General features: G+C 38.8%; 2 protein-coding genes across 4 annotated transcripts; one reads left to right on the top strand and one right to left on the bottom strand.

The window, feature by feature from the left end:
* Positions 1 to 92: 92 nt before the first annotated feature.
* Positions 93 to 5,533, bottom strand: LOC107221927 (ras-related C3 botulinum toxin substrate 1). Its single transcript, XM_015661112.2, has 4 exons — positions 5,343 to 5,533; positions 4,988 to 5,138; positions 3,695 to 4,031; positions 93 to 3,563 (listed from the first exon to the last, which is right to left on the bottom strand). Exons 2-4 carry the CDS (start codon positions 5,101 to 5,103, stop codon positions 3,429 to 3,431), a joined length of 588 nt encoding a protein of 195 aa, XP_015516598.1. The 5' UTR covers positions 5,104 to 5,138; positions 5,343 to 5,533; the 3' UTR covers positions 93 to 3,428.
* On the top strand, positions 5,177 to 25,863 carry LOC107221938. Of its 3 annotated transcripts, none has more exons than XM_046729968.1 (6): positions 5,177 to 5,195; positions 17,069 to 17,353; positions 23,322 to 23,357; positions 23,489 to 23,780; positions 24,477 to 24,717; positions 24,789 to 25,863. In XM_046729968.1, the coding sequence occupies exons 2-6, from the start codon at positions 17,236 to 17,238 to the stop codon at positions 24,813 to 24,815; spliced, it is 714 nt and encodes a 237-aa protein (XP_046585924.1). In that variant the 5' UTR covers positions 5,177 to 5,195; positions 17,069 to 17,235; the 3' UTR covers positions 24,816 to 25,863. The 3 variants fall into 3 exon arrangements, with proteins under 3 accessions (XP_046585924.1, XP_015516609.2, XP_046585923.1); XM_015661123.2 differs by lacking the exon at positions 5,177 to 5,195 and adding an exon at positions 15,961 to 16,094; XM_046729967.1 differs by lacking the exon at positions 5,177 to 5,195 and adding an exon at positions 15,965 to 16,094 and having other exon boundaries at positions 16,959 to 17,353.
* The last annotated feature ends 19 nt before the right edge of the window (positions 25,864 to 25,882 follow it).

The raw sequence follows: 25,882 nt of genomic DNA, 5'->3' as shown, positions 1-25,882 counted from the left end.
TTATAGAAGCAGATCCGTGGTGACTAGAATATATTATAAATTATTTATCAACTATATTCGTTAAACGTGCAATGATTGTAAATGTTGTAATATAGATTGTAGTAAATCGTTTATTAAACTTTGGTTTACAGCACTCTGTATCAGAGTAAAGTCATACAAAATCTATTGTTAAAGCAATTCCATTTATTGCATTATCTGTAAGTAGTATATTTTTCCGTGTTCAAATTGTAAATTTTTCAATTAAATACTGATTTTATTTGTTCTGGTTTACTCTTTCTGTGTATCTTCTCTCTCTTTCTCTCCGTTGCGCACGTTTTCTTTTTCTCGTTTCGTTATCGAATAATTTTAACATGTTGCTATTTATATTATTTTGAAAAATTATAATACGTCAAAATCGTTATGCAGGAATGTACTATTATTTTCTGCTCCCTAATTGTGTGCGTAACTTGCATATATATATATATGTTATGTATATTATGTATGTTACTACAGCTTGGATTTTATTGACTGTGTTGGAAATGACATAATCATTTCATATTTACCTGGCTAAAAACTAAAAATGTTCAACAGTATGACACACCAAAAGCAAGGCACATATAGAAGAATATCTGTTTATACTGTTATTTTCGCGCGTGGAAACTTCGTTAGTATATACGATCAAGTAACGACTCATATTAATTGAACTGCTTATTTTCATGCTGACATTCTAAATATAAGCATTTTATGAAACTTCAGTGGAAAGGAATAATAATGAATGTATTGATTATAAAAATCGGATGACAGTAACGTGCACACTAGAATAAAAGAATACTATGTAAAGGAAATAAAAAGAAAAAAAATGAATAAACAGCCGTTCGAATAAGAAATTAACTCTAAACACATTAAAAATGCAAATTTCTTTTTCTTTCTTCTTTTGTACATTCTATTTCAATAAAAAAAATTTTAAAAAAAAATAAGTTAAAATTTTCTTAGGCAATCTTAAAAATAAAATTAGTACTATAATCTACACATGATATTTCGAGCTTTTTCACAAACCTTGTCATAAGATAAAAAAATTACAGATTAATAATTTCGATTCAACAAATGAAATTTAAAGAGCTGATACTTCAGTGATAAAGAGAAAATTCACCACTTACAATGAATGCAATCCACTTTTAACGTTAAGCATAACTTAGTAATCATCTGAATATAAAACTATGATTAGTTTCAAACGTTTCACTCTCTCAATTGTTAAAGACACAGAATAATATTTTTCCAAGTACCAGAATATAGCAAACTCATTCCAAGCACCTGTAAACATTGGTTGCTGCATTCTTTAACGACGACATCTCTGATCAATAAAATTCAAACGTCATTTAAAATTATCATAAGAGACTTGCATTAATAATGAAAGTATAAAAGTATTAAAAATGTAAAAAAAATACGCAATCGGTAATGCCAAACTATGTTAACGGGTATTAAAAAGTATTTCCATTTATAAATGAAAGGTAATCGATGCGCTATGTGCCAATTTTTGGATATGAGTCCGTAACTATGCCTGGTACAATTCAATGTAATTTACAAATAACTGATTAATACAACGTTATCGTTAGGATTAAGCATAATATATCGATTGAACTTGACAAGTAAAAAAATCACTACAGACTGCCTTTTTTTTTAATAAGTTCATCCTATGCTACATTATATACATCTAGCAAGCAGCGCTCTGCCTTGTTAGTTCAACCTTACCTACTAGAATATAATATGTGTGTTAATCTATTTTTGGTTTGCGTTAAAATTTTTCTTCATCTATTTTTTCTTTCTTATTACTTTAATTGGGAATATTCGTTTAATATGGCATACATTCAGTTCATTGCGTTAACCAAAGTGCGTACATCGCACATATGTCCTACGTTTTTCATAGGCCTTATACCTTTCTTGAGTTTTTAAGATAAATATAAAAAAATATCATGTTTAAAAACTATTTAAGTTTTATTTAGTAATATTACTTTGAGGTGTAGGGGTTTAGAGAGCATGAAATTCTGAGAATATGCTAAGTTTTATCAAAAATTTGTTGAAATATTTAAGATGAACGTAATAAAAAAGTGACCTTCAAATATCAATAAACTGCTAATTGTAAAATGAGTAAATAATTGTGCGCCAAATGCAAGATAGTATTTGTTCGAGTCAGATTCTACCTCCACAGCTATATTACCTATAACTTATACTTCAATAAAACATAATATTCAGACTCTTGTGATGACAATCATGGGCCAGCAACGCGATACTGACAAGCTTGTTTGTGATATTTAGTTAAAATCAGGTTAAATACTGGAATATATAAGTCGTTTTATACTTTCAATGATTCTGAAAAATCTAGAAAAAAAACATGATAAAATCAGTTTATTGGACAACCTGATACGAATCAAGATTATTTCAATATTATTTTTGCATTATATCTGTAACCAAAGATAATAACAATAACAGAATGAGCTTGAGGCGGTGGTATTAATGAGATAAAGTAAACAGATGAAGGAAGTGGGAAAATTGTTGCTTGTTTTGCTACATGATCATTTTTAATTAAATCGGCAACGTATTGTCTGAGATTTGAACGAACAATCCATGAATTGTATGCACTATTTGATTTTTCGTTGCTATGGCACCATCTACCTACACTTAACATTATTTTCTGTATTATATAACTAAATTTCCTCATGAAGACCTGCTAACATTGAATAGCTACCGTAATTTTACTTTACTTTTGTTTCATTCGGGAAAACGTAACATGCTTTCAGTTTCATTGTTAAAATACAGATGTTGTAACACGTGAATTATATGGGCAATATTCTAAAACTTTGTCATTGACCGCTATTGACAAACATCCATTTAGGTAATGGTATTTTAGCAAAAGGATCAATAACTGATTTAAAAAATAAATAAATATACATATTTTTAATTTTCTTTCATTCTTTTATACCATAGCTTGACTAACGGAAAATGCGAATTCAGAAATCAACAAATAATTCTTTCAGTGGGCGCGGTCGAATTGGAAACAAAAATAGTACAATTCGAAGTAAGTTAATCGAATTAGCAATTTGCCAAAATATCAGAACCTGTCTTCACGCCATTTTTCAAATTCAGTCGGAGGAAGATTATTGGTACTTCTTAAGTCTTTTACAGCTTGATATTTTAGAAAAGATAATTGCTAAATTTTGAGATTCCGTGCACACGACGCGCTGTGTGTAAAATCAGAAAATCAAATATATAACACCGTACCTGAGATAAGCCAATTTTTTAGCTACTCAATCGATATTTCGTATCCCATCACCTGAACTTGGGAAAACAACAGTGAAGAGCCGACTCGTAACGGCAAACGAAATTTCACGCCGTTCAATCCTCATCTGCATTTCCTATATTTTCCTTCTTTTTGAATGGCCTTTGTTACGAATTTATAGCATGCTGCACCTTCGTTGTCGGCGTTTCTGTGGCTCCGGTCTTAGAACGGCACGCACAGCTTCATCAAATACTTGTTTCAAACCACGTTGTGTCAACGCTGAGCACTCCATATACTTGACTGCCCGTATCTGAAGTTATGTAAAAAATCATTACAGATAACTGACCGTAAGCCTGATTACTTTTGGTCCCTTTTTACCTCTTGTCAGAATTAAGGAGCGCGAGCAGGTTCTGAAAGTCGTGTATGCTATTCAAGCTTTACCTTGTTAGCCAATTTCTGTCCTTGTTCACGTTTAATAGCGCTAAGTCCTTGCTCAGCCAGAGCAGTGAGAGTCTCTCTGTCGTCCCGTAAATCAATTTTAGTACCGACAAGAATCATCGGTGCATCTGGGCAGTGATGTTTAATCTCAGGATACCACTTGCTCGTAACGTTCTCAAACGACGAAGGGCTTGTGACGGAGAAGCAGATTAAAAATACATCAGTCTGTGGATAAGAGAGGGGCCGCAGTCTGTCGTAGTCTTCTTGACCAGCAGTATCCCAGAGTCCTAGGCTTACTGGGATACCATCTACCACCATTGGGGCAGAATAATTGTCAAATCTAAAAATACATTACAACACAGATGTCACAGAGATGTTTGTTCAAATTTATTCTGGCCAATTAATTAATTACACATAATTGACTACATATTTTAGTTCAAGTTTACATCGTCCAGATAAAATTTATAGGGAACAAACATGATTAAGCAATTTCAAATTCTTCAACTCAATATTCACTTTCTAAATTGAATCATCAGATGTGGGAAAATGAAAAAATATGTTATTATTGAAGAGATGAGACAAGGCCATTATTCTCTGTATCGATAATTATACTCGAGATTAATAATACGCTTTTATGGAGAAGGGAAGTTCCAGTAGGATAATTACAAACAGATTGCTTCCTGTGAATAGTGGGACATTTTGAAGCCATGCCTAAACTATTATTAGCCACCCTACTACTCCACACTTTATGGGGGGAGTAAGCGGTCGGGAGAGAGAATCACAGAAAAGACTTTAATTCAATATTGATCCTTCTCTTTTAATCTAGTATTTATTCAATTTAACAAATAGTTTCACAAACTGCCAGAGTTTCAAATACGATTTTTTCTTATTTCGGTATTTTGAAATCTACAGTACAAAAATCAGAAATTTTACCACAAACAGCAAAGGCTAGTTTCTATTCCTGCTTTTTAATTTGAGATTGTAATCAACAGATTGATTGGTTCATATTTTGATAATGCGTAAAATAAAAGATTTGGTAAAATACCAAATCCAGCAGCAGTCATCAATTTACTGTTAAGGCGTTGAAAAATTAGTACAAAGCTATGTCGCTCGCAAGATAATTTTTTGACTCGATTTGGGAAATGAAGTTCGTACAAGTTAAAAGGTTGCGTTAGTAGAACTGAGGCGTGACGAGAAAAAGTACGTGATTAGTTTTTTTGCGATAAGCTTAATTATACGAGATGGTGTGAAAATTGCACCGCACCAGACTGAGTGATTTTAATACGAATTACTTACACGGTGGGTACATATTCTCCGGGAAAACTGTCGGTTGTATAGGAAATGAGTTTGCAGGTCTTTCCAACAGTTCCATCGCCGACTACGACACATTTGATAGGCCGACCAGAACTCATGGTATATTAAATTTCTTATGGAATAGTGAAACGACCTACAGTAAGAGAAGGGTAATTAAATGCTGGAAGAAAATGCGTAAAACCGGAAGGACGTAAGTATACGATAACTGAGTTGTCAATGCTCTCGGCTATAACCCTTAAAAAGGGGCTTGTCTTCGGCACTACACGCAGCTACGCGGCTAGAGTAAAATTTGCTAATTTCAAGAGTTCTACAATCCGGCGGCACATCGTCTACTCACCAATTTGTTCACAATATTGAGGATTTTTTTTTTAAATGGCACGATTTAGGAGGTAATAACTTTAGTCTGGTATTTCCGGGTTCTTTTTCCCTGCACTCAAGATGAAATTAGTGGTGGAACCAGAGCCATGACAAAATGTTCTATCCATATAGTTTTTGATAGTGTGTACTCGTAGAGGCTCTCTAACGTCATTGGTGCTGCGATCGGGTCGGCGGCCATTTTATATGGGGAAACTACCGAAGGCGACGCTTCTCGGAATTCGGAAAATACTACGACTCGCAGCTTCGGCCGATAACAACGACGTCGATAATACCCAAGGATCAGTATGCAAGACCAGTTGCATAAAGCAAGGCGTACTGACACGCACATTCGATTAAACAGTTGTCATGAAAATTGTAATAATGATTTGTTGAAAAGTTCATTCTTGTTTGGCAAAATGACGAATTTTTTTTCAATAGTACAACAGATTCTTTATTACTCTGAAAATTACTGAATTTTCTACCGATGACGATGTAATAAATCATTAATACCTTACGACAATAATACAATGGCAAAGGTATAATATACGACTGATATGTATGGATACCGTGTAACATGGAAAAGTTTTTTTTTTTTTTTTATGCATATTTGATTCTCAGGCACATTTTCTGAAGTCTAAACCATGCTTGGTATTCGTCGAACAGCACGACAATGCAACAACGAGACTCTCTCATGCGTTTTGATGCAAATTTTATTCCACTGCAATGCAGCGATCCATTGAATCAGAAAAATAAATCGTACATCGCAAAACGTATACTTGTATCTACAGATCCAAAAACGTAATAACTTCATATTTTACAGTTACTTTTCGTGATCGTATAAGCTGTCTACAAAGAGAACTTTCTTTGCATCCAATATCCGTTGTTTACGTAATAACAGATCCTTTCAATTTCTATTATGCAATTGTGAAATCTACGTAGAATAATCCGAGTATATATTTCCAGTTACCATAAAAATACGAGGTAAGCCATATAATCATCGCATATCTCGAAGGCACAGCTTTCGGTGAATGCAACACGTGTGCGAATCAATTGGTTAGATATCTCTGGCAATAACTTATTGTAAGGGAGCGTAGGAGCGGTTTTCCCTTTCCAAAGGTATTATTATAATGGTGCAAGGAATCCGGCGTCTCCTTGTCAAGACTATTTTTATATTCGACGTCAGAAATAGATTGGCAAAAAAGTGTTGAGAAAAGCCGCTGCCGGAGACGAGGATCAAGAATATTTTGCACAAAACTTGACACACGTTCGTGAGTATAAGCGCACTGCATGGATATAAACGACGACAAACATGTTGATAACCAGTTTGATTCGTTCGTTGATCAACCGATCGACGCTCTTCGCATTTACGAAGCTATTAAACTGCGATTTGCATCAGTCTGCGCACATATCGAGGTACGGAAATGATCCGAGAGATGAGAAAAATAGAAAATGTAAGAGAGCGGAGAGCGGGAAGAGAAACGCTGGGAACACTTTCGGTAGAGCAAAGTCTGGACTTCAAATTCCGTCTGAATCGATTACCCACTCCATCCTGATGGAAGAATCTAAATTCACTGGAAGGATGTCAGGGGCAGTTATTATTAAAACAACTTTCGCGAGTAGAAATAATGAAATCAAAAGCGAACCAGACGCTGAATTTTTCGCAAATTATACACAGGTGTTTCCGAAGGAGTTGGGCTCGAGATCTTGTTTTCTGGTTTTGACAGTGCTAAGATTCGCTTTGTATCGATCAAAGATGAAGAGACTCGTTTTCTATGGTCCCTCCTTCACAGGCATTGCAGTAATTGAGGAAGTTTGGGAGTTTGCGAGACACATTATACAAGTTCGGCCTGTCAATTTGGAATGTGACCCGCACATACAATAGTCCAGAGTCCTGCGGGGTTAAAGGATATCATTCTCATCGTATCGCGTTTTGCTGTAACGGTCAATTTGGCCGATCTCATTTCGCTGCAGTATACAAATTCAACAACGATTTTCAGTCGACCATAAATTTTTTTTTCACCGAAGCGATTTACATATACGCATGCGTATACAACGCTTAAAAATTTCGGTTGAAACCTAATTTCTGGTACTTCGTGTACAGGCACAAGAAACATTGCTGTTGTGATAATGACATTTCTGTACAAACAATCACGATATGTTAAAACAGCCCAGTCATGAACGGAGAGTATATAGGTAAGTAAAAATATCATTGTACCAAAAATATGAAAGTTTCGAATCCTTTGAAGGATATCATCACTTAGTTACCAATACCAGTCAGTTTGTCGTGGATGGTTATTGTAGATGCGTGTAACTTGTCCAGCCGGTAAATAATGACCGCATAATTCTTAATTTGGCGTTATGAACTTTTTGCACACTAACGATAATGAGGCTCCTGGCCCTTAACCGTAGCCCTACTTCCTCCCACGGAACACTTTTTACACGGAATTGAAACTGAGAAAAACACGGGTCACTAGCATTGCACTGGGAAATATATATTTTCGATACATAGTTGTTGCCTGATTTTTCACATAAATCGTACAAATGTTTTAGATTATTTTAATTTGTATGAAGGCGCACGCGTGTGGATAGTTGACGTTTTATAGTTTTATTGCTAAAAAAATCATTGCGGTACCTGCGATGCGTAGGTACAACGTAGATATATGATACATGATGTTATAGTCCGGCGGATCAATCGGAATTTTATTTTACGGAAGCCGTTCGTCTACATTTTTTTTAAATTTATTTATATATATGTATATATATATATATTTTTTTTCGTTTTGTTCATCGTTATTGGGAAATCGTTCGTTAGGCGGGAAATGGCGTGTATAACCATGCCACATTACTTTTCCGGGTTGACATCCATGGTGTAATTTTTTCTATTTGCAATTAATTCTTTTGTGGAAAATGAAAAAAAAGAGGGGCGAGGGGAAAGGGTGAAAAAAAAATATCCCAGTCATTAAAGTAACGCGGTGCCATTCATTTGTGACGTGATAAAAATCAATCTTCCTGTACATGTGTTCGTAGCTTATAGACGAGAATTCGAATAAAAATTCTTTTTCACTTGAATTTATACGCCTGTGATTAATAATATAATGCAGATGATTTTGAATCTTTGTAAAATTTTCCGGCTTATTCTAGAGGTAAAATTCTATCCTATGATATTTTAATAACGATAACAATACACACACACACACACACATATAGATGAACCTATACCTATAAGGCATGCAGCACGCACACGCGATGTCCATTTCTAAATTACGCAGATAAAAAATTAGTCACTCTTGTCGACGGCGTATATGTATAATAATATTGTTAGCCTGCCTGAGAGGAAAAAATTAGGGTGACTCGTAATTCCAAGAAGGGGTATAAAACCATGCCTATCAACTCGCTTACTCGGCAACCGTGAAAACGGGCGGATCACAAACTCGTCCCTGGCCTTCCAGTCGGGCCTTTTTTCCTTTATATTAACCGTGGGATACATTTACGGATGGCCGTATACGCCAACGTCGACGAATCAAGAGATCTGTAATTACGAAGAGCGGTTACCCATTGGAATAAAAGAGACTTCTATACGCGATCAAGTTGTGTACTTGCAAATTGTCTGAACGGAAAAAAAAAAAAAATTTTTTTTAAAAAACTTGTTACCGATTTTTATATTTTTACAATCTTGAATTAATTTTTTCGCATACCGGATGCACTTTTCTATTGCAAGAGTTTGAAATTTCACCCACGAAATAGCAGGTCAAAGATCCGAATTACGCAGGTACTATTACACTACTGTACCTACACATACCTACACCTTCTGTATTACCGTTTATCGCAGTGCGTGGGCGCAGCAGCAACGCGCGTGTATCCGGAACATTTGCGCGAAAGAAATTACGAGTAAATTTAAAAACGAAGCGAGAATTGAACAGAAGCGAATATTTGACCGATTATTTTGAACGTTTATCGCGGCAAACGAGTCAATTCGCGTAGCTTGGGAATTGAAGGAAAAGAAATGGCGAAGAAAGGAACCCCGAAGATTGAAAAATTCGGTGCCCCAGATCTCCGATTTATCCCTCTGGCTAGTCTCAATTATTGGATGTAATTTTCTTTTATTCGGAATCGATAAGTGCCCGAATAGTTATTCAGAGCTGACGGGAGTTGGGGGAAAATCAAACGCCCGTACGATACGCGGTTCAACCGTTCGTTTTGCGATTAACTTGGATGAGGCGATTGTTGACCGTAACTCGATTGGCTGTCTGGTCTTCGGGGATCGAGAAACGTTGCCGCGGGCGTAATTAACACGTTGTAGGTACCCTACATTGATGCCTAGGTGGTGAATTCGATTGCCAAACTTTACGCGAGCAACACACTCGTCAGTCGTACTCGGCCGAGAATCTCCGAGTCGAAACTTAGAAGCCGCAGCCTCCGCAGCGGCGGGTGCAAATTAAATTCGAAATAGAGTAATAACTGCCTGACGTACGCGACGTACCCACGTCGATATTCCTCCAATTTCTCACACGACGGTGAAAAATTTACGAAATTTCGCGAAGTTCGAAGCCGCGGACGGAAAGAACGGACGTAGATCAATGAAATCGAACAATTACACAATTACACAGCTTTTATTTAATATATTCTCGACGCGTTGCGTTGCTTCTTCAAACATTCGCACCTACTGGTTAAATATATACCTACGTACATTATACGTATATGTATAATACAAATGGGAGGAATAACGCAGGCGGCGTGAAACTGATCCGTTTTCAAAACCGATCGAATGAAACAACGCGCGAAATACGCCATGGGGAAATACGAGACGATATCGACGCTGTCTATAATGATACTCGATGCGTGTTGTAAAAATATTATACGTTTGGAAACAGTGCCGGTTTACCATTGGCCACTGGCTCCCCGGGCCAAGATTACGTGACCCCCCTTTCCAAAAGGACGAATTATCAGCTTCCTGCCCGATCCACTCAAGCGAATATAAATTAACGAACCCGTGCAAACAAATTTTTAAGACATTTCTTCAGCTTTACCCAGAGCTAACGACTACGACGTACAAAGTTTTTCTAGCTACTTTTTTACATTTTTCATTGTTTTCCGTTTTTGAATTTTTCATTTTTCTTTTTTTTTTGTCTTACTTGTTTATTTATTTTTTTGGATATAGAACGTATTACCTTTTAAATTCTTTCTTGTTAAGAGAACGAAGGTTCAACGAAAGATTTTGAAAACGAGGAGAGTTTAACGAAATTTCACTTTCCGGGCCCTTTTGTCTGTGAACTTGTACGGTCAGTGTTTTCGACTATACGTATGCATTCGGGTAAACAGTATTAGCGTCAACTCGACGACAAGACCATTATTGATAGTCCCGTGGGAAGATTAACTGCCCGGTACTCGGTTAACTTAATTTTGCGTCTCCGCAAGCTCTCCCTCGGCGTCGCCTCGATCCTCGATCCTCGAGTACCATCCTTCGACCCCGCTGATCTCTAGTGAGAGAGTGAGTGAGTGAGTGAGTGAGTGAGAGAGAGAGACAGAGGGAGAGCTTTACGACTTTCTCCAAAAGCGAAAGTCCGACGTCCTCGACGCACGAGGTTGCACGACGTCTACGTCGCGTCGGCCCGCAAAGCACACAGACGCTTCGGGACGGTCTGCAAGAATTAAACCGTGCCAACAGATTCTTAAATTACGATCCGTGTCGTTGTTTGCACCTGATCCTTCCATCGCCCCTTAAAATTCACCCACTGATCCTTTTGGCATTCCCGGAGCTCCGCTCTCTGCCTGCGAATTACTGAATCTGCTCCTAGCTCTAGCTTGTCGACAATTTATCCAATACGTCGGCAGTCTGATGCTTAATCCGGAGTCGAATTATTCCGCGAACACGATGATCAATAATATGCCCGATGCGCGAAGGATGGAAAATCCGAAAGAACGGATTCGATTTTTCCTCTCATATTATGGAGAAATTCTCAGGCCCGAATTAACCGTAAGGCTGGAAAGTTTATAGCTTTAGGCCCTAGAACTTTTCGGCCCTTCAGTTTTCAAAATCACAATTTGTTACAATAGTACCAAGATTTTCAAAAAATAGGAAACGTGAAATCTTATTGATCTTTACCAACAAAAGATCTGCACAAAGTTCGTAAACTTTATGTACACACGTGTAAAAAATATCGTAAACCGCTAATTTTTTCCCTATTATCACAGGAAAATCTAAACGATTTGTCTCTGTCGAGCAAAGTGAGTAATATCGTTCGTAATTTAGATTTTGAAAATGTAAAAGATGATTATGCCCGCATTAAGGCGGGAAAAAAAAAATCAAATATAATTACTCAATATCGTAATACAATATATTTTAATTCAACCTATCGGCCCATCTTGCAGGACCGACATTCGGCCTTTTTTTGTATCGCGTGCCCCCTTAATCCGGGCCTGACTGTACACCCTGTGTTTGATCGTTAAAACCGCTGCTAAAAATATATTTACAGGTATATAAATAGCTGTGAGAAAAAAAAAAAAAAACAAAGGGTAGGTACCAAATGCCAAAACGTACAACAATGCGTGTGTTACCTATATTATAGATTGACGTTTTTCCCGCCTCATCGCCACGCGGTTCCAAGTTTGGCGTATAACATAGAAGTGAGTGCTGGTAGAAATACGGTAATAAATTAGCGGAACTATTACACCGGAAGCGGTTCGCCGCGGGACCCATCAGCGAAATAATTTTCCCCGATAAATCAATGATTGGTGGAAGAGTTTCGTTCGGGGTAGACAGCGCGATTCTACGAAGAATGGCGATCGTCGTTCGTCGGGTGACAAACGTCGAGAAAACTTGCGAAACGGCCGTTTTACTGTGCTCTGAGAGAGAGAGAGAGAGAGAGGGGAGAAGAGAGAGTGCCGTCACTCGTTAAATCAAGCTTAATTAGCGCCCCGAAGGAACGGGTTCCAGGTCTGCCGCAACTGCGCGAGAGAAGCGATGTGAGAAATTTTTCGCCAGGATCCAGGACGAGGGATGATTAATTTCGCAACGTTGCAGCTTGCATTACATATACGCGATACAGGCGGGCGGCAAAAATATTATAACGGGGGTGTTAAGATCCTTCCTGAATGTATGCTCCCGCTTTGTCTGGCTACCTGCGCCAGGTGGGGCGTAATAAGACGCGAATATTAGAGGGAGAGAGAGAGAGAGAGAGGGCAAATATTAAGAGAAACTCGACACCTGAGCAACCGCCGACCTTAGTTCAACCCGCAAGCACTTCCTCCCACATATGCGCCGGGGGATCAGAAACGACAAACCGCGAGTAAAGCTCGGATCCCACATGGCTGAGGCGTTTGCGGGATGAGATACCGAGAAACGCGAAACGCGAAGCACTGTTCTACTCGTCTTATGTAATTACCTGCATACCCGTAACGCCACACCGTGCGGTTACACCGTATTATTGCACAATTACAGCTAACGTGCTTGGGGGGCGTTCAGGGGATACGGAAATTGTTGCGTCGAAATTTTTCTTATATCATTTGAAGGGAGGGGGGGGGGGGGGGGGGGGACTTTAACTCCGACAGAAAATGACAAAATGAATAAAAAAAAAAAAAAAACAAACCTCAAACTTCAAATGTCGTAATTTACGGATGCCCTCTTTGTCGTACGCTTACCGCGTGAATAATTGCAAATAACGGGGAAAAGGAGAAACGAAACGTGGCAATTTTTTAACCGCGCGTCTCGCGCTCCGTGTATACGAAAAGCTTTCAAGCCGTCGGCTGAGTCAAAGGATTATCGCGGATTCGGACAAAATTGTCAAACGACTCGAGACAGCGGGTTCTGGCTTCTCGACCGCGGTGCTAATACGACCACCCCGTGTCTTTACAGGGGCGGCAATTTAATTACGTGCCTACTCTTTCGATGACACGCGAACCCCGCCCCCGTAAGCCCCCCGTATACCTTAATGCACGCGGAATGGGGTAAAACCCGTCAAAATTCGGATACACACGGCGGCCTCACGGACCCGAACAGGCATTTCTACGTTAGGCCCGTTATTGTTGCCCATTGTTCGAGGGTAGGAGACGTGGGATATTCGCGCGTTAATTGAAACATGATACATTCGGCTATTGTCGGTTTCTCCTACAATATTAACTACGACTTAATTAACGCACGATCGGCCCCGATTCAATAAAAAATTATCAGGCACTCTCTTGTCGATGTTTCCTCGTCTTTTTTTTTTCGTTTCTGTTATTTTTAACCCATTTTCTTCTTTTCTCAATTCACCTCCTTCTCCGTCATTTTTATTCTCAAAAGCCTCGTGATAATTCCCGTTCCGTTCGACGCTGTTTTCTCAGCCCTTTATTAAGTTCCTTGCGAAAATTTGCGCGATTTTAACCGGCGGCTGGGACGCCACATGTTATACCTATATATATATATATATATATATATATAATATAGAACGATATGTACGTGTACGTATATACGACTCGATTCGAGAAGTGGAAATGCTTCCGCGGGTGCAAATGTTATGGGACAGAGCGGGCTTTTAAATGATTACATTGTTGGTTCAAGGGTCCGGGAAAAGCGCCGTTGTAACTCATAATTGATTGCAATTTCGTGAGGCGAAAAGTGCGCGGTTGGAATATTCCTTTTTTCACCTCCCTTTCCCTAATACTTTGTCCGTTGGACCGTGCGGCGAGATTCGCGTGTTTACCTTAAACTTGTATTTTTTCGAAATGTCTGCAGAATTTATCCAAGCATCGCTGAAGGCGCGGAGAGATAAGGGCAATATCTACAGGGGCTCCGTACATGCATACGTAGGTACGCGTTTCAATATCACGCGAGAGACGACTGACGGAAAAACAAGGAAAAATATATTCCGTTTATTTCAAACCATACGTGACTATCTTTCGACAATTGTTTTCTCCTCGCTCGCGGTATAAGAAAAATATTTCATGAAACGTGATTCGACGATTCAATGAAATTCTTCATGTTTATTTGCCGTTTATAGGGAATTTATTTTTTCACTCATTTTTTCTCACCATTATTCGGACGCCTTTTAATTTCGTATCATTTTGTAAAATAACCGTCTCAATTTCAAGGAATCAACTATTGTCGCTTGATACGGCAGTAACGAACAATTTATTTTAGTCAAGTTCTTTTACCGTAGAATTAAGGCAAATTATTTTCTATCGGTACGTAATAATTTTTTCACTGCCGAAATAATTATCAAACAATTAATCAAATGTAGGCAATTTATTTTTTATCTGCAAATGCACGACATTCAAATCTGACCCGCTAAGTAGTTACAGATTGATTTTTAACAACGATACATCGTATTTTTTTTTTTTTATTGCAAAATGATCGTACGCAGGTTATATTTACATATACCTGCACGTGTATCGTGTATCATTTTATCCATATTAAACATTTTTCCCTCCGATAATTATCACACGCATATCTCGCTTAGATAATAATAATCGGCTTAGGGGATGTACAACGTATATACATATATATATATATATGTAATATACGTAGGTATTACGTATAGGTGTGGGTATTGTATAGTTTAATTAAATAAACCGAGACACTCGGGCGTATTTGAGGATTTTATTTTCAACGAGAATTTTTTCACTCGTTGTATAAACCTACTCAGAATAAATATTGGAAAATCCCGAAACACAGAAAACGTTCAATCTCTAAAAATTCATGAAAAATAAGAAAACCCGTAACAATTACCGCGTCATACAAATTTTCCTCGCAATATAATAACGTGTCCAAATAAAGTAACGACATCGATTCAACGTAATCATAAATTTCACAAATTTGAAAAACGATATCGTTCAATTATTCTCCAGCTGTTCAGGCATTTGGGTTACATAATTCACACGATTTTCGGTAAACAGGTAGATTTTTTGCGCCCTGCGCAGATCGTATAAACTCTTTAGCTGAAAATTTTTCCCGTAAGACTCGGGTATGCGTAAGTTTACGATCCAAACACATGAGGCATAAAGATGCGAGACGTCTAGTATAAGACAATATTTAAAATTTTTCCTTCAATTAGGGTAAAAACACGAAAAACAACTTACCGTCTCTGCATAAATCCACATCTACAACGTTGATTGCAACATGTTTCAACGAACTTGCGTTGTTCTTTAAATTGTGTTATATTTATTTTTTTTTCTTCATATTTTGCATCCGCAGTTTGTGCGTCTGAAATGAGTTTTTTCTCAAAATACTGCACGATGCAACGACAACGTCGATTTTCACGAGTCGAGTTGCGATCGGCGGATCGATCGCGATTGAAGGATGGAAAAATCGAGGCCTAGTCGGGGCAACGAAAAGTGAAATAGCCTAGGTGCTATAAAGTGCCGGAGTTAATACTGACGCACGTACGTTTCACCTGTGGGATGCGATATTACATGCCTACATTACCTACATACGTACGTAGCCACGCATGCGAAGGGTGCAGGCAGGGCATCCCTTGCTCGGTCGTCGGCGCGCAACCCCACCACGACCCCCGGGTCGGCAGTGAGAGAGAGAGAGAGAGAGGGAGAGAAAGAGAGAGAGAGAAAGAGAGAGAGAGAAAGAGGCACCTGACAGTCGGCACCTCTATAAAAGGATCGGCAGAACGAGGGAGCAGCCCGAGTTCAGGTGCAAACGCGTGTGTTTAGGTATAGGTATGCATATCGTACGATTAGACATTTTTTCGTACGACTAATCCCGCGAATCTTCTGCAAGAGGAATTTAATTGAAGTATAATTATAGGTACGGTTACACGTATATTATTTCAAGTTTGACTCGATTTCGTTCTATTCGTTGTACTACACTTGACGCTGTTTTCAAATTTCGCGGAAAGAATTACCGATGGTGGTGGATGTTTTTCGGCTTTTTTTTTTCTTCTTTAATTCTTTCCTCTGTCCCCCGCCGGAAGCACGTTAAATTTCTTGCAACAATTGAATCCAAGGTACGTATTCTTCGGTGAAATTTGTCATAACAGGCGCGGCGCCGCGCGTCGTTGTTACTCGGAGTACAAAAAAGGGAATAAAAAAAAAAAGAAGAAAAAATAAAAAAAAAAAACAACTTCCGACCAACCCTTTTCTGCAACGTATGTAACATGTACGAGTATCCGCGGGTCAACCTGTTGCAGATTTTCACCTCGCGGTTAGAGGGAAAGGAGGAAAAAAATATATAAATAAACGTTACAAGAATTTAATCAACCGAGTTTTAATTACACGGTAAAGAAAGAATATGAAAAAAAAAAACTCGCTTATACGCGTTATTATACTCGCGTTTAAACGACGCGTATCACCGTTTTCGTTACACAAATATTTTCGTTGTATTTCATTCTTGAACCGTGTGGAAAGGCATCTGTTTGTTCTAATTTATTTTTTATTTTTTTTTTTTTGTTCTTCTTGTAACGCGGTTACAAATTTTTGGTTTTTTTGTTTTTGTAATTTTGTTCTCACACCATCATCGGCGTAACGGTGAAATACGATTCTTAGGCACAGAATATACGTACAACAGGCGCGTAAAAGCGACACATCGACATCGATACGGTTGTGACTGGTAGAGACCCCGTTCGAGTGATGAAATTTTCTTCTCTATTTTGTTCTTGGGTATGTCGGATAGTACAACGGGAAGGCAGAAAGGACGAAGGAATCCGGGGGGATAGAGTCCATCGTAAATCCATCATATACCATGTAAATATACGTACATATATACGTGTGTATAAACTGCAGCATAGCTGCGCTGGACACTGAAGGCCGAGGGAAAACTCTGTGGAAGTTGGAGGGACGCGGATAAGGCTTCAAAGGGTCGGACACGCGGAACTTTCACGCCTGGATCGGTCTGTCGTACCTGTGCGAAGGAAAAGTGAAGAAGTAATATCGATAGAGTCAGAGACGAGATGCAGGAAAATCGGGCGAACGTTTCCTCGTCGAGTAAAGGCCGCGCTTTTGCCCTCAACGCGGTCACGAGATCGTTAATGTTCATGCTTGTTTTCTGCTTCGCCGGATGCGCCGCTGGTGAGTAATTAATTATGCGCTTGCCGCAGGTGTAACGATTGTGTTAATTAATACCGCGAAAACGGAAATCGGATAATTGCCGAGTGTTGTTACTCGAATTTATACAATTTTTAGGATGAATTCGAGTTCCGATGAAAAATTTGTTCATCGCAATCCGTGATTGACAATTTAATTGTCTTCGTGCAATTTTTACAGACGTTTTTTTGCTCGATCAAAGTTCTGCACGTCTATGTGTATGTATGTAGGTACGCGTGAACGATTATTAAATCACACCGATAAGTCGTGATGCGATGAGTTATAATTGAAACGTCGCGGGATGTTAAACCGTCCAAGTTTCGTACTAACTAAGTCCTTTACGTATCGAAGAATTAAATCGGAACAATCAGGTCTATTGTGTACGTGTAAACATGATTTTCCCTCGCGCGGTGTTGCACGGTTGGGTAACATAATTTGATTAAAACTTGACTTGGCTAAACCGCCCGCGACGCGCTTGCAAATAAGTTGACACTTGGAATTTGGATGGGCAAATTACTTCACCAGAGAATTTGCAGCAGCACGCTGCGAAACGGTATTTTGAAAATATTCGATCGATTTAACGAATACCGAGAAATGAATACTTTCGAATAATTGCTGATTCGCGTTAATACTTTTTTAATAATCGCGAAAAAGAGGTCAACGCATGCGGTGTCGCTTGTTTCGCTGCGACGGGCTTATTTTAATAATCATGAAATGTGACGAGGCGTATAATGTAGATATCAAAGCACGCAATGATACGCGCGCAGTTACAACATCGTACCGTCTGTAATAATCTCTTCAGAGGCCAGCCCGCTGGGCGATTTTCATAATCAACACGCAAAATTGTTTCACGTAGGTTTGGCTTTCGCTGATATTGTATTAATATTGTACAGGTGCGGTATACGTGTCTATACGTTATACTTATAACACCGACATCTCGCTCCGTAACGTGATTAATAAGCTTGATCCATTTGTCTATCGGTTGTTAATTAAATTGTGACTCCCGGCGAGCTGTTAACGAAGGAAGAATACATATATATACATATATATATATATATATATACATATATACATATGTACGTATATACACGGATACAACTCGACGCGCGGTTTTCAAGAAATCCTGCAAGAATACGATTCAGAGGAAAAGAATACGTGTAATTTGGTATCTCGTTAAAATCGACCGGCCATGCTGGACGAATTCAAATCATTAAAATGATTAACGCTTCGCGAAAGAGGAGGATGGTTGAAAAAGAGGGGGGAAAAAAAGTAAAACAGTACGTTCATATCCGTGACCGGTTATCGTACGCTGTATGCCAAAGTTAGGCGGGTAATTAAGCTAATTTCAAATTTCCAAGAGTGCATGCGCGAGAGAGTTTCGCGAATTTATTCAAACACATACGTATACCTTATACGTACGCGAAATAGGAATGACCAAATAAAATCGATTATATTTTCCCGATTAATCGAGTATAATCAAATTTTCAAACTCGATTATTCTTCCTAACAATCGGTTTTTGTTATTTTACTACCAAGAACAACGCAATGTACGATATTTATTTATGTGATCACGGTATTAATTATCATCATTTTCTTACTTACTAATATACATATTTGATATAATTAGAGAAAAGATAGATGAATATTTTCACCTGAGATTTAAAAATAATTTGAACGAAACTATAAGTTACCCAAAATTTTTCCGCTAATAAGACTACATACTGATATTCAGGACATTTTGGATTCGTGTCCACCGTTTCAAAAAAAAAAAAAAAGAAAAGTATAACTGAAATAAACGATCAATCGATTAATTTTTACCGATTCGATCGAGTCGTGTCGGATTATTTTTTTGTAATCGGTTAATCGACGGACCGATTATTTTCAGTTCAGTGGCCATCGCCGTAACACGAAACGTACCCTGATAGCAGAGTCAATTTAAAACCCGCGTATCGACAGGGTTGTCCCCGCGAAATCACGCGACGACGAATTTCATAAATTGCGCGTTTTATATCGCGGTATATCTATTTACCTTATCGTATACATACAATTTCGTATAAACGCTTCGATCACTCGTCGTCGCAGTTGTAAACACGATCACCGTTTTTACCGTGAAATTAGATATGAATATTGAGCGTGACCCGCGGGGGAGAGGATCGCTGATTGTGGTTGATAAACAGGACCGGCAAGGATGATCCTCGGGGATTTAGAACGGGATTCTAGCGCCGCTTAGCCTCAGATTAATACTTGAGCCATAAAATTTATATTTACCTTGACTTATACCGCGTGCACGAATAAACGCGCGTATACGGATAGGGATGGCCACTCGATCAAACGTTGAAAAATAAAACAAATAATTAGAATAGAGCATTAATCCGAGCCGGTGTTTGAAGCGCGACGTGTGACGTATGCACGCCTCGTACCGGCACCTTTGTTATTTCATTCTATACCGTATCACAGTCGTACAACTACACTGATTTTGCGTTGCAATTAGCAAAAAAGGATCGACGATAGCGCAAAATGGTTACGCGTATAATACGCGTTTCTCGGTGTACAATACGGCTAGGATTCATTTTAGATTTCTTCGATCCCTGCACTTATTTTTCACTTCAATGTGTTTTCGTCGCTTCTCCTTTTTTAAAAAAGTGCAACGCAGCGCGAATTTCCTCTCGCATTTTTATACCAACTCAGATTATTGCTACAGTCGTCGCTTCTTCCGTACGCGGGCGTGAAATACAAAAATTGCGAAACGTTTATTGTCATTGTACAGTGGGAGCATCGCCTCACGTGTAACGCATGTGACACGAAGTGGCAGATATTTCCATTTCTAATTGAAGTGCGTATAACGGTTCGCCCGCCCCTCGGGATGTTGCGTTCGCCCAATTACTTAATGGCCTGTTTAATTAATACGTCTAATTTTCAAACGCTCCTCAGGCTTTGAACGAGTGACTCGATGTGAGCTTCGAAATCAAAACCCTCTTCAAATTTCGAATACTTACTCATCGATATTACGGGCATACCTGCAGTACAATAATTACCGCCGATGTGAAATACCGCGATTTGCGTATAATAATAATAATAATAATAATAATAATAATAATAATAATAATGAGAATAATTGACAGATTCTGTCGGAATCAGAGCTCAGAGCTGTAAAGGAAAGTTTCGTTCGATCGTGAAACGAATCGTTGGCGCAAATATGAATCGCAGAGTAGAAATTACATCGTGCAGTCGAAAACGAAAATACGCACACACACGCAAGGGTAAATCAAACATTTGAGTTTTACTCTATTTACACATTTACACGCGTGTAGCCGTGAGACGATAATTTATGGTCCAGGGTTATATATGGCGAAAAACAAAAAAAAATTGTGAGGGTGTGAATTTCTACGAATGATTCGTAAATATGTAAGGAAGAAAATTGGAAGAAAATTATCAAGAGCTGCTAATGAAAAATCAACTCATTCAAACAGGCACGGATGCACGAGTCTCGACTCTACGGTCCGCTGGTTTCGAACTAGAGAGGATGATTGCGAATATCCAAACGCGATTCCGCCTCCGCGTGAAAATTAACGAATGAATTACGTTACATTTATACAGATATCGTTTTATAAATATCTCCTTCATACATTTGTATAATTCTAATAACCGCGAACGTAAGATGGTGCGAAAATAATGTGAAAATCAGCAGCGGATACAAGAACGTCAACGAACATTTGGCAATCGTTTCCGTTCATCCGTTAACTACGAAACGTCTCTAATACGCAATTGGGCAATGAAATTACAGCGGTTTCTTTTCACGAGAAAAATTAAATTAAAGACCTCGCGGCTGCAGATGCAATTCGTTTGAACGAGAGTTTAAGACCTTAAACTTTTATCTGCAGCATTAACTGCGGTAAAGTAAAAAGTTTACCTACACAATTTTCCAATGGCTGCAATAATGGCGTGTAACTACAAGTTCGTAACGAGATATTTATTCCTATATTTTTATGCATAATATGCGGTCACCCTCCGGGATCGCTGCAGCTACTTTACATTGTATGTATTGTACATAGGTGTATATATATGTATATACCTGTATATAGGTATATAAGTACGGTTCATACACATGTATATATTTATATACTATACGCAGTGAAAACTTTTATAATATGACACCATGTACGTGTATTCGGCTTCTATTCGTTGCACACACGGGTGTCTACTACGGATGGTCACCGAGCTATTTTATATTATTTATTTGTGTCGAAAAAAATAATCGAATACGATTCGATTGAATCGGTAAAAATTGATCGATTAATCAATTATTTCGTATTGTTTTAAAAGGTGCGTTTGAAACAAATGTTGCGTGAATTTCAATACGCAGTAGCGGAAAAGTTTTTTTTTATAATTTATCGTTTCATTTCAAACTGTTTTTCAATTTCAGGTAAAAATATTTATTCATCTTTCACTCGTTACGCGAAATAGGTACTTAGTAAGTAAGACAATGATACTAATTAACACTTTAATCAAGTAAATTGACATTACATTGCGTCGTTCGCGCGAGTAAAATACAAAAATCGATTGTTATGAAAAATAGTCAATTCAACCGAAAATCCATTATTTTTCGTCATTGTTAGTGTCTACAGCGCAGTCTAGGTATAACAACGTTAAAATTATACGTAATATACGACGCATGTTACGCGCCGCATGATCCGACCAGAATTTACAAGTTTCACCTGAGAAATTTAATCCGGAGGAGACAATTAGCGTAGAAAACTGAGGGAAAGACAAGGGAGGGAATGCGAAAAGGTGCGCGGTAAAAAATTCTACGTAAGGTTGTTTTGCACCAACGGCCAAACTGCAAACACACTCAATAAATTAGCAACCCAACCACCTGTTGGTTCGCGTACTGTCCGTAGGATAGCCAGTTTAGGTAAACCGTATACAGGTATGTATTGTATATACACACATGTACATGCGGAAACGCGAGAGAGAGAGAGAGAGAGAGAGCCGCTGTTTGAGTCGATGAGATTCTGCAAATATTTGCGATTCAATGCCAACACAGCCGCGCGCCGAGTCAAATTCACGGCTTCTGTGTATACAAAGCTTACGTGAGCTTGCAGATGTATCCGGTGATAGCGAAGGGTTCTTCCAGGGTGGATACAGCAAGGCAAACAGCGATCAATGATCCTCGTACTCTATGATGTCATTATTGAGAAATAATAATTGGCTCGTTGGGCCAATTAATCTTGCGCCTTGCGTAACGCGAAGTGTTTTATACAATCAGCCGTAGAATTTTTGTTTTTCTCGAGATCGCTCGCAACATTACACACCGGGATGCCTGTTCGTGTATATACAATGTGGTAAGAAAGATCGTAAATAACGAATTGGAATTATTATTCTGCGAACTGTGCGAAGCGAAAATACCGGGCTGAAAAAGGGACGTACATAATTAGTAATTGCTCTGCCCGCTGAGCTTGCCAACTGTCGGGGAATTAATTAAGTCCTAGTTTAACCGTGCGACCTACGTGCTTTGGGCTCGAGGATATAATATTTCCACAGCTTTCGTTGTACCCGGATTTATAATTTATACGCTCCGTGTGCTACGCCAGCGGGGTCAGAAATTATGCAGCAAAATTTGCGGAACCGTAAAGGGCGCGAGGTGACGAAAGGTTGAGCGATCGTAGAACCGTGACGGCCGTCGATGGGCCGTCTGAAATATTTCGCGAAATTTGCAGCCACCGTAATACACCGTATGAAATAATACGACGCGAGATATATATCGAAACCCACTTTCGGGCACCAGGATCGCGGCGCGAGGGTTTTTTATTGCGTTTCATTATTTAATTCCGAAGCCCTTTGAGGCGAAATGTGGCTTACTTCACTTGCTCTTACAACGTCTGATTTCTTCTATGGGTGTAAAATATTCGCTGAATCTTGTCTTCCGTCACGTTTCTTATTTCTTTATTTTCAGGCTCCTGTCTCAGCTACGGACACTCGTGTTGGGGCGGTACGCATTGCTTCAGATTCATTATATCTACCCTACTTTCACTTACCTTGCGAGCCTGAGCTTGAAACTTATTTTGAGAAAATTTTTATCCGCGACGCGAGGCTAAATGTTATTGCGGCAATATTGTACAGCTCACGGGAAAAGAAGCGGCCAGCATAATTACCCGGCCGGTGGTAACCGTCCGGAGAACGACGAGCGTCCGGCGATTCCGGGAGGTTCTGGAAACGAAGCTGCTGGTCAGTCGCTGCAGGATCGGTGGGTGCTTTCGCGACTCGTTACACGCCAGCTTTCCGCCCCCGCAGGGGCGCAAGAATTCCAAGAAAATTGGTACAACTCGAATAAAGGACGAGGGCACGGTCGCAGCTGGGACTCTAACGACGTCGGCGTCTCTTCACCGGTCGAAAGCGTGAAAGCTCTACGACGGTAATAACGGGGCAGGGTAGAATTTCCAAATTTCAAATGCTCCGGAAGCGCCAAAGTCTGAATTTTTTCGGGGAGAAATTTGAAGCAAAGAAGTGAAACTTTCAAGAAACATCCGAGTTTCGAATGGTCCGAAACGCGGCGCTCAAAGTTCCGAAAATGTGAAAATTCATAAATCTGAAACATCGAAAACTTTCAGTTCTGTGAATTTCTGCCTTGGTGAAATTTCACCGCTTTCATCTATCTTTGCTTTCGATTTTCGATATTCTTACGTTCGGAGTCGTGGTCATTCTGATTTTCGGTTCTTCTCATTTTTCCCACCCACTCGTCGAGTAACCTACGCTGTGTGAGTACATTTTTATTTTCGGAATTTTCCTCTATCGAAACTTTATTTTTCCGAACTTTTCTCTATCGTAACTTCAATCTTCAGAATCTAGCATTTTGGAACTTTGAGCCACCGGGTTTCCGAGCATTCGAAACTTTGCTGTATCGTAAAAGTTTAATTTCCTTACTTCGAATTTTGCCATCGAATAATTCGGAATCGGATGCTTTCGGAACATCTCAAATTTGGAACCTCGATCCCGCCACCTTTTCTGTAATTCCTCTAATTTTCAATATTTCACCGAACACACCCGCAAAGTTCTGTCCTTGTTCGTTAACGTCTGATTTTCTTTCTCTCTTTCTCTCTCTCTTTCACAGAGACGAAGTGGAGGCCGAGAACGACGACGACGACGACGAGGAGGAGGAGGATGAGGAGGGGGAGGAGGAAATACGCGACGAGGAGGTCGTTGTTCCCCGGGTTATGTCGCGGGAGACACGAGAGCAGGTTTTGGAATCGCGAGACATTTCGGACGACGATGAACTGGTACTTTTGCCACCCTCCAACAGCCGTTTCAAACCGATCGGACAATCGCACAGGCTGAGATTATTCAAGATTTTGGTGAGTGTTTCCGGATGAAAATATCAAAGCATAGATTCTTATTTTAATACTTGATGTTTTTTCTCCTTCAGAACGGATCAGCTGGAAAATTGAAGTAAGAAGATGGCGAAATGGCTAACGCAACGCGACTACTGACGGCATATTTTATTTACGAGAAAAGAAAATTTATAAATTTATTTATTGACAAGTTATAATATTGTTGCTATATTGAACTATTATTATTATGAATTGTTATTCGTTCTATCAACTTCAAGGTGCTCCGCAGATGTGTAATTTGTATTTAATTAAATGAAAGCGGGTTGTATTCTTGTATATTGCACGTGAATGACGTAGAGTTTACTGTTTTTCCTTTTAAAAAGATATTTAATAATTTACTAAATTATGGGTGATAATCACGAATACCAAAACAATATTTCAAGTATTACAAAAATGGAAGAGGAGTGAAGTATTCTATATCTACACATGCAGTGTACCACATCTGTGTTATTGTCACGCGGTGACAGTTCATTCTTGGCTCATATTGATGGATAAATATTGTAGAACAGAATTTCGGTCTTAATTTGAAATTTGTGGATGTTGAAATTCGATACGTCATATGTCATTGCTATAATGTCACAATGATTCCCCAGCTACGTTATTCGCCAAATCGATTGGTTTATACCGTACGCGTCTGAAAGAATTTTTCTGGAAATTTATGTGAACACTTGAATAACTGATGTTCGAATATGGAGAGGGCATTTAAGTGCGGTCGTGCAATCAAATAACACGAATTGTGTTGAAAAAGTTAGCGAACGTAGTAACAAGAACGTTCTGGAAGACAGGGTTCGATAAATGCGAAACTTGAACAATTTAATTTCCCACCATTTTATGGATCTGTGAGTAATCCGATGCTCTAAACTAGCGCCAAAGGTAAAAGGCTGGACCTTTTGCGTCGCAGTTTTGTTTGAAACAAAAAATCACATAAAACGCAAAGATATAGAGTTGATGACATTGATTGTTTCTTTATCAGGTGTCGAATCATTTAATGAGAAGTCTGTCGTTGAATTAATTGGCCTTTACGAAACGAAATATATCGGGCCTAAGTATCTTTAATCAGTGGCACTGTTCAATCGAAATATATATACATATATATATACACATGAATATACGTTATGAACTACTGTAT

The sequence above is a fragment of the Neodiprion lecontei genome, chromosome 1 (assembly GCF_021901455.1).
Source record: "Neodiprion lecontei isolate iyNeoLeco1 chromosome 1, iyNeoLeco1.1, whole genome shotgun sequence".
Classification (NCBI taxonomy): Eukaryota; Metazoa; Arthropoda; class Insecta; order Hymenoptera; family Diprionidae; genus Neodiprion; species Neodiprion lecontei.
Note: the sequence above shows the minus strand (reverse complement) of the source record. Positions and strands in the feature narration are given on the sequence as shown.

Excerpts from the sequence above, each read along its gene's own strand:
- LOC107221938 (XM_046729968.1), top strand. The coding sequence starts at position 17,236 with ATGCAGGAAAATCGGGCGAACGTTTCCTCGTCGAGTAAAGGCCGCGCT. Across the intron at positions 17,354-23,321 it reads CTTCGCCGGATGCGCCGCTG|GCTCCTGTCTCAGCTACGGA; the intron begins GTGAGTAATTAA and ends CTTTATTTTCAG. Across the intron at positions 23,358-23,488 it reads CGGACACTCGTGTTGGGGCG|CTCACGGGAAAAGAAGCGGC; the intron begins GTACGCATTGCT and ends AATATTGTACAG.
- LOC107221927 (XM_015661112.2), bottom strand. The coding sequence starts at position 5,103 with ATGAGTTCTGGTCGGCCTATCAAATGTGTCGTAGTCGGCGATGGAACT. Across the intron at positions 4,032-4,987 it reads GGAGAATATGTACCCACCGT|ATTTGACAATTATTCTGCCC; the intron begins GTAAGTAATTCG and ends ATGTATTTTTAG. Across the intron at positions 3,564-3,694 it reads GACAGAAATTGGCTAACAAG|ATACGGGCAGTCAAGTATAT; the intron begins GTAAAGCTTGAA and ends ACATAACTTCAG.